Here is a 10,104-nt window from a genome sequence, read left to right on the forward strand (position 1 = left end):
TTGGTATTTGGATTGGGTCATAGATTTGGAATTAGAAGGTTCAAAACCTAATTTATTGTTTGTATCTTTAAATTGGGCTTGGGAATCGTTTTAAGTCCAAATCCAAATAGCCCTCAATTACAGCACCATTCTTTCTAGACAATTTTTGTTGCGAGAACTTGAACCCCCATATACGTGAAGAATAAATATAGATAAAAGTTATAATTGGGAGTATCCATTTTATATACATGATGTGGTATCATCTAGACCACACATCTCTTCAAGCGAGTGTTGAAAACAATCAATTAGAAGCAGCCACACAGTGAGTGTAAAATATGCACTACTATAATAGTTTCTCTTTAACATTACTCTTATATATTTATATATATATATATAAACCTCTCTTAAAACCTACTGCTAAATAACAATACCTCTCTCTCTCTCAGACATTCTTCCTCAGATAGGGACCTCCAAATCTTCATCCTCCAATCACAAAATCCAAATCTCTCTTTATATCATTTGAGTTGAACATGGACTCATCTGCACTTGTAATAATATCTCCAAGAAAGCTCAGATCCGATGTTTACTCATACTCATACCAAGATGACTCCAACACACCATTGGTGATCAATGTTCTTGCCTCTCTCATTGAGAGAAGTATGGCCAGGAATCAAAGGATTGTCAAAAATTGCAGATGGGCCTTGTCTAAAGACTCTAGAACCCGAGTTTTCGACTGCCACGAGACTCCGGACATGACAATTCAGTCCTATCTAGAGAGGATTTTCAGGTACACCCGAGCCGGGCCGTCGATTTATGTTGTCGCCTATGTATATATCGATCGGTTTTGCCAGAGCAATCCGGAATTTCGGATCAGTCCCAGAAATGTCCATAGCTTTCTCATCACAACCATCATGGTGGCTTCAAAGTATGCGGAGGACATGTGAGTTAATTTCTTCCTCTCACTTTTTTACTTTCTGGGTATTTCAAATTTTGTCGAGGATGCATGCCAAAAACTACACATGTTTTTTTTTAATCATTTTGGCAAGTCTAATGTCCGGTCCACTCTTATTTTTTGAACAGGAATTACAGAAACTCATACTTTGCGCGAGTTGGGGGATTAAAGACCGAAGAATTGAACAAGTTGGAGCTCGAATTCCTGTTCTTGATTGGTTTCAAAGTGCATGTCAATGTAAGTGTTTTTGAGAGCTATTGCTGTCACTTGGAGAGAGAGGTCAGCATTGGAGGAGGTTACCATATAGAGAGGACTTTAAGATGTGCTGAGGAAATCAAAGCAAAGCAAAGAGAAGAAAGAGGGTATAATAATCAGATTGCTCGTGTCATGTTGTAGACTAGAACGGGGAATTTCATCCTTTTGGCAAGTTTACCCCACCATTAATGGGAATTTTCAAGGATTACAGGACCCAAGTCGAAAAAAAAGATCAAATGTATAACTATAGGCCTGATTATATGTATCTCAGGGAAAGGGAAACACAGCGAGTGCGTGTACTTTTATATAAACTATAAACTATAAAGTGATCATCGATCGTGTATATGCATGTATGCATGTATGCATGTATATGTGTGTGTGTGTGTGTGTGTGTGTATATATATATATATATATATATATATATATATATATATATATATATATAAGAATTGGCGTGTAAAATTGAATTGGGAATATTATTCGATCCATGTCACAATCTAGCTAGCAGGTGGAGGTGTGAAATCCCTTGCTTTTAGGGACTGGTATGATTTGCGCTTAATTCATAATGTTTTGAGTTTTGAAATATCAAAATGTGAGAGAGAGCGTCGTATCATCTTAGATATATATATATATATATATATATAGCAACTTAATTATAACATGAGATTGCAGTACTGTTGCATAGGATGATCATGATCTGGATATCATATTATATAATCATGTATTGCCAACATGAGAAGACAGCAAAATGCAAGGGTACTAGCTAGGAACTAGGAAAGAGGCCGGAATAAACAGAGTGGATGGATGTGAGGACTGAACTAGTCTAGTGCATGGACTGGTTGTTGGGAGCTGCTAGAGGCATCGATCTCGCTTGTATATATATATATTTATATATTTTGTATCTTTAAAAACTTGATCTAGCTAGGGTTTCAACATCATGTTGTTCCATGAGCTTGCGAGTCTTACATTAATTGTTAAGGGGTTAGTACTATATTTTTATAAAAATGTTAAAAGACTGATTATACTTTTTTCATCATCATCGTGCATGGAACCCACTTCAGTCATCATGTTATTTTACATCCAGACTGATTATACTCTATCATCTTATTTACTTAGTCATATTCAAACTTATCAACTTAGTCACTTAGTCTTAGCCAAACTTTTACATCTACAACCAATGCGCGCAATTATAGTATCACGTCATCAAAAACACCATCCTTTATTAATAATCTAATTTGATCTTCAAATTTTACATAAACATCATGACTATTTAAAATAAAATTGTAAAAAAAGTCATAAAAAAATTGTGCATCCATCATTAGTACTACTCATATTACATTGATATTTATAACAACACGAGGAAAAAAAAAATCATAATACTAAGATTTAAAAAACAAAAGAAAAGGTGAAGTAGTGATGGACATGAATTAATTCAAAAAGGAAAGGCTCTCCTTTGCATTGCAACACATGCAAGAGACTAACACGTACATAAGTTGGAATATTAATAAGCGCTCCGGCCATCATAATTTAGCATTATCATCGTTTGAAGTAATCATTCTTTACCTCCAACTTTCCAAACGGCAAATGATCATACTTTCATTTTTCTAACCCTTTTGCTTTATCAGAACAACACAAATATATAAGAAAGTCCCATCACTATGCTTTATTACTCTCTCTCTCTCTCTCTCTCTAAACACCCAAGTTGGAGCCTATGTTTCTATCAAGAAGTCCACTCTATATGTATTTGGATCAAATTCAAGAATCCCAAGTCTTATATCCCCAAATTCAGAGGCTTGCAGTGGTGATCAATATCATGTACAGTATACACGGGCTTGCTTCTATATTTTCTAGGTTTTTGCTCAGCCTCAATCAACTAGAGTAATGATATTTACAGTTTTAAGATGCGTAATCTATTTTGTACACTCCCTTTAAAAAAAAAGAATAAATATAGAATTTATATGAAAAAATAAATTTTTAATAGTGAGTCTCACTTTTTTTTAAAAAGAGTGTACGAGACTTACACACTCTAAAATTATATTTAGTATTACTCCACTAAAAGTATTATACAAATTTTGCACGTACAACTATCTAATTTTTGTATATGTTTGAGTTTTTTTTGACTTTGATGGTTTTAAAAAAATATTTTATTCTAAAGTTTTACAATAATTGTGTTTGTAATGGTCAAAAAGTAAATTAAAGCACCATAAATTAAAGCCTTTTTCCCAATATTGGGCATTACTTTTGCCGAATATAGGCTCTCGGAAATTAAGTAGAGTGATGGAGGAAACTTTCTATATTCTACAAGAAAAGAACTAGAGGCAATTATCATAGTGATTATATATTTTTTTATAATTTTGTTTTAATGATGAGGCTGCTTTTAAGTCGAGAATAAATGCAACTTAATTGATTAGACGGACATATGATGATCTATTTCAATCCAGTTTATGCTGCCATGTCCATGAACATTCACCTAACCTTGAGGACCTTTTATTGATATATAATAGATATATTTTTTTTATTTTGGATGATTCGCATGATTATATCAAACCATGAGTGTGTATTTATAATTAAATATAGAAAAATTATTATATATGCATGCTGATATACATAATATATATACATTCAATCATGATGAGATTCCGTCAGGTTCTGGACAAATTATACAGAACGATTATAAAATAATTGGCACTAATTAAGGTGTCCTAATCGATTTAAACTTGATAATTTGTACAAACATATATGTTATATGCATGTATATGAAAATTATTATTAAAAAAAAATTATGTTGTATTGTTGTAATTATATTAATTAATTATATACAGGGTTCAAAACTCAGATGCAAACCATCCGAAAGTCAGATTTTGATCGATTTTTACGTTGGGAAAAATATTTGAGATAGAAAAATTATACATAAATAGTACATAAGAACAGTGCTGAACAGTGCTACATGAACAGTATGAACAGTGCTACGTGCATCCGCGTCCCTCTCTGCATCCTCACAGCAAAATCACCACACAAATCACTACAAAATCATCAAATCACCACACAAATCACAAAATCACCACACACGGATTATGGGTTTTGGCTTGTTTAGGGGGGAGAGAGAGAGAGGTCTGTGGGGATGAGATCGGCGGGTTGGTGGTCGTGTAGAGGTGCGGTGCGGTGCCGTAGGGGTGGCAAACGGCGGTGCTACAGGGAGAAATCCGTCCGTATAGAGAAAGAGAGGGCTACGGGCTTCGACATGTTGTAGGGGAAGAGAGAGAGGTCTGTCGGGACGAGATCAACATGGGAAAGTTCGCCAATGATTGGGCTTGGTGGTGGCGCTAGGAGGAGTCGAGCAGAAGAGAGATCGAGAGGGAGAGGGGCGTGCGGCTAGAGGGAGGCAGGAGATAAAGGGAGGAGGAAAAAATGAGGAGAAAAGTTAGGGTTTGAGATTTTAAATCTCAACCCTTCATATTTAATCTCCATATTTGATCTAAAAGTGGATGTTAAACTAACTTAAAATAGATAATTAAAATATAAATTCAATTTTAATTTATAAAATACTAATATTTTATCATTAAATAAATGAAAGAGTTTTGTTAAATATTTTTAAGAGAGTAAAGTCATATAAATAATTAGAGTTTTTAATATAATTTAAATCTCATAATATTTTTAATTAACTAAAATCATTTAGATAAAATGATTTTCTACCATTATAATATTTTTGGAGTTTCCAAAATAGAAGAGACTTACTTTAATGATGAAAAAATGTGAGAACAATATAGAAATAAAAGATTTTGTATTTTTTCAGTACTCCCTGGGTTATTGAGTATTGTGGTTGAATTCTACACAATTCATATATTTTGCTAAGAAAACTATTGTTAAAATATCCAAAATCTTTTAATTTTCATATTACTCATATTACTATAACGTTTTGTTATCATTATAATACTTGTTAAAATTTATTTTCCTACTCCTGTGCATTAAATTATTAACTAATTAATTTTCTTTAAAAAAACATATTATTTTTACACATCATATAATTTTTTAGACACATAATTTTCAATTAGACAAATGGGCAAACGTGCACGTTATATAACTGCTAGTGTGTATATATATATATATATATATATATATATATATATTTATATATACTAGCGGTGGTAAACGTGCAAAGCACGTTTGCCGCATCTGTCAAATTGAAAAAAAAAAAAAAAATGTAATTTTGAATATTAAAATAATCTAATGTATAAAAATAAAATTATTATTTATTTATGTTCATCATTTATTATGAAATTTAAATTATATTAAAAATTCAAATTAATTAGATAATTTTTTTTTCTTAAAATGTACAGTAAAATTTTATTATTTATTTAACGATAAAAATTAGTATTTTAATTATCTATTTTATATTAGTTTAAATCAATATTTAAACTTCTATCGTTAGATTAAATCTGAAAATTAAAGATGAAGAGTAGTAATTTAAAACCTATAAACCAATATTTTTCCCCACCTTTCATTTCTCGCACGATTGTGGTATTACGTCGCACATTGACATTCACACAGACGAACCCAAAAAGAAACAGAAAAACAAAACAAACGTGAAAAAAAAAAACAAACCTCTTTACTGTTCATTACTGTTGATGAACAGTAATAGAATAGCCTCTTTTAAGATATAGGCAAATATATATATATATATAAATTGAAGTTAATTTTAAGTGTATGATAGAATATTTATATTTTAATTATCTATTTTATGTTAGTTTAAATCAATATTTAAACTTCTATCGTTAGATTAAATCTGAAGATTAAAGATGATATATCACTTTTAGTATTACTCTATAAAAGTCTAAATAACTTAAATAAAAATCTAAAAAATACTTATCACACAAATTTGATCCAATAAATTCAATTATATATACTTGCTTTTACAAATTCTAATACAATCACTAAAAATTCAAGAATTATAAATAAGAATTACATAACAATCCGACTATAAAGCAAGCATTTGATAGAAGTAATAATTTATTTTACTCTTTAGATGAATACAAAAAAAAACCTATTTGAAGAGAAAGAGGTAATATAAACACTTGCGGAAAAAAACACGCGAAGGAAAAAAAAAAAAAAAGCTATACACTGTTTATTACTGTTTATAAACAGTAATGAAGGTAATATAAACACTTGTAAAAAAAACACAAAAAAAAAATTTTTATACTGTTTATTACTGTTGATAAACAGTAACATCAACCGTATATAGCGACTTTTAAGTATCGGCAGAGATATGATTTGGTAAATAATAAATATAGCAGCAGCTACAGCTAGCACAGAATGACATCAATCTGAGCCCCATAATATATGGGCCAAACCCCGTTCTTTCGAGCACGATTTGGACTTAGTTTTGGATTGGATTCACTTCAGCCCACATCCTATACTTTTGCAACTGTAGTTGTTCATGATTAATCCACATTTAGTGGTAAAACCTGTCACTATTCATTCACTGCAAATTATCCAATGCAAATGTTCCATTAATGCAGGCGTAGTAGTACTGGTATTACGCATTCCTTCATGATCATGAAGTCAAGGGCATGAGTTGGGGCATGCATCTGCTAATTGTGAATGCTAAAAGACTCTTCCCTCTCGATCGGATTTTCCAATTTCGTTGCAAGGTTTCCCATGATGCAGAGAAAGATCGAGAAGCTCTAAAGCATGGAATTAATCAACGGTTGGCATGAGATTAATTTTCATCCTTTTCAAAATGCAATTATGCAGATATGATCACGACCACAAAATATTTAAGCAGCTTCTCAAGTACTAAATATATATATATATATATATATATATATATATATATATACACATACATGAATCGAATGCAACACTGCACCTCGAGTTCCTTCCTCCACACCTGTAAAATGCATTATTATGTTTAGTTGAAGATTATACGTGATATATAGCTTTAAATTCATCATTAAACATTGCTATCTTGGGAAAAGCATTCATGAAAGAAGTGGGCCAAACTCATGAAATTAATTAAAGCTTCATCAATATTTCATTTTTCTGATCTCCTGATCTGATGATCCCTAGCTAGCTAGGAGCTGCTGCAAACTTACCAATCTAAACCCATTATCTGATTTACTCATCAATGAAATTGGAAGATAGGTGGCTTAATTTTTTCATTCAAAATGGTCATAATAATGATATGACATCCCTCTGATGGACAGTCCCAATTAATTAATTAACCATGATTTCTTTTTCAGTGTTATTTGTGCAGGAAGAACTGGTTTGATTAATTAATTCTAGATCAGATGGACTTTGGCTGAACTTATAATTAATAGGTATTTATACGTGCTCTGATCTCTTCGATCTACTGATCTATCACTAATCACTATCACTAACTTAGTTGGTTTTGGGAATATTATTGCTTCGAATCAAAGCAAAAAGAATGATTAATGATGGATTACAGACTAAACACACTGCCCTTATTTAAGCAATGTCTTTGCTTATTGCTTGACAAAGAGTTTACTGACTACTCAAATAGTGGTTGGAACTTCTTAAACTCACTATCATTGAAGAATCTGATCATAAACTATTAATAGGGTTTATTTATTTTCAAGAAGAGTAGTTGATCATGAAATAAAGAAAACATGAAAATTAGGAGAATATCCAGCTGCCATATCACCTTCGAAAACCCTGTTAATATATAATGGATCTTTGTATAGATTATATAGATCAGATAAAAAGGAGATCGAGAATACCCAACTCCAAGACTAGATACTACTGCTCTTAATTTGATACATTGATTTGGACTCATGTCAAAGGAACAATGTATCAGCAAGCAAGTACTACGTACAATTTCAGAATATATGAGAATCTGATGATCGGGGGGTACTAGACATTTAATTTGAAGATGCAGCTAGCGCGCAATCATCCACCATCCCCTGCATGCGCGCACTTGCTGGAGATCAGGATATAAACCCTGCATGCGCCTAGATTTCACATTCAACTTAAATGGTACGTACCGGAAAGGGCAAAGTAAAAGGTCAAGTAAGTCGGAGATCAGATGAAACGTACAGCCAGCTAGTCTCTTCGCCAGCTGAAAAGACACTTAATTTGGCGCATCCGGGAATGTTTATATATTTATTGGAAATTTATTGTTAAAGATCAAATTAAAAGGAGAGGAATTATTGACTTTTACGGTGATCATCACCGATGAGTACTGGATTCTGGCCGGAATTAAGATAACATAAAATTATAAACGGATCGATCGCTAATTAAACTGGAATCTTACTAAATTAAGCTGTCTAATTTATACCCAGTCAACTGATCATGTAAAGTCTTCCTCTCTCTCTCTCTCTCTCTCTCTCTCTATATATATATATATGATTAAATTAACAAGATCGATCGAGTTAAATGGGTTAGATCAGGAGCAGATGATCGAGTTGATCAACAGTACATGACAGACATGCATGCCACCAAAAAAGAAACCAAACCTGGAAAACCATATTGTATGTAAATAAGCTAATTAAGACATGAATGATGATCTCTAATTGATGATCGAAGACCAACCATACATGATGATCCGTAGTAGTACTACTAATTATTAAAACTTTGTGACAGTTTTGTTCCTAAATATATAACAAATTTCAAATACATATAACTAGCGAGCTAGCTGCATTAATGGACTTGATCATATCATGCCTAGCTCCAGTACTAATTATAACCAATTAGCTAGGAATATCTTATTTAATTCATGAGATCCTAACTTTTCGGCAGGGTTTTCTTCACGATCCTATATATACATATACATATATATATATATATATATAAATGAAATTTAGTAAAGATAAATATGTTTTTTTTTCGTTTACTCACAAGGTCTTCAAAAATAGTACTACCAATAACATAATTGATCATATATAGAAGTAGTACATGCATTAATTTATGCAATAATATTCCAATATTATATATTGTGTATATATATATATATATATATATATATATGCTGCATGTACATGAGGATGTCAAATATTCGTGATATTCGATCCATTTTAGGGTTTTGTAAGAAGGTCTAACTAGCTATATAATTAATGAACATAAAACAAAAAAATGCAATATAAAGATAAACGTACGTGATCTCAAAAGGGTTAATAGTAATTACAAGATCAATAATAATTATAAATTAGTAGACAATAATATTATATATATAAATATATATATATATATATATATATATATTTTGTGTGGAAAAGCAGCTTGAACCAACCGACAGACAAGGAGAAGCATAAATTAGTTTTCTTGGCTTGGAATTGAAGGGATATGAATAGGGTATGGCAGTTAGATTAACCACTCCGTAATTTCCCCTTTCACTCACAGCTCGATCCCTCACACTGATCTCTCAATATCGATCGAGCTGATCAATGATCTCTTGATTCTTTCATTTCTCTCTCGAACACACACACACATACATGAGTACGTACTGGACTCACGGGCCTCCTTCAGTTGCTTTTGACTGGCGGCGCCACCACCACACAAATTATAAAGTCTTAGAAAAAGTCTCTCACCCTCTCACCCTCCGATCCCTCCACTTGTCATGCACCACAATTCTGATCTATAGCTGATCTTCTTCGAGAACTCCCATCTCTCTCTCTCTCTCTCTCTCTCTCTCTCACATGACACACACACACACACACAAATTAACCACAACCAATACTCCAACTAAAAACTAGGACTATTGCCCCTTAATTTTCACCATACAAACCCCCACAACAACTTCCACTACAAGAATAAACTCCAACCCGTACGTGCCTGACTCCATCCCTCTTAATTATAATCTTATCCCACTTCATCCTCTTTGTCTCTTGTGTTCATCTCTTTCTTGGACTTTCTTTCATTCTTCTTCCTTTTTTTTTTCTCCCTTTTTTTTCATTTGATTTTGT

At 32.2% G+C, this 10,104-nt stretch overlaps 1 protein-coding gene across 1 annotated transcript; it reads left to right on the forward strand.

Moving 5' to 3' along the window:
• Nucleotides 1–509: 509 nt before the first annotated feature.
• Nucleotides 510–1,327, forward strand: LOC108987812 (cyclin-U2-1-like). The gene is made up of 2 exons (XM_018960834.2): nucleotides 510–919; nucleotides 1,060–1,327. The coding sequence occupies exons 1-2, from the start codon at nucleotides 510–512 to the stop codon at nucleotides 1,325–1,327; spliced, it is 678 nt and encodes a 225-aa protein (XP_018816379.1).
• Nucleotides 1,328–10,104: the final 8,777 nt, after the last annotated feature.

This window comes from Juglans regia, chromosome 5 (assembly GCF_001411555.2).
Source record: "Juglans regia cultivar Chandler chromosome 5, Walnut 2.0, whole genome shotgun sequence".
Lineage (NCBI taxonomy): Eukaryota > Viridiplantae > Streptophyta > Magnoliopsida > Fagales > Juglandaceae > Juglans > Juglans regia.

Bases quoted from the DNA above. Each gene is read 5' to 3' on its own strand.
- LOC108987812 (XM_018960834.2), top strand. From the start codon at position 510: ATGGACTCATCTGCACTTGTAATAATATCTCCAAGAAAGCTCAGATCC. The intron at 920-1,059 runs GTGAGTTAATTT...TTTTTTGAACAG, and splicing joins TCAAAGTATGCGGAGGACAT to GAATTACAGAAACTCATACT.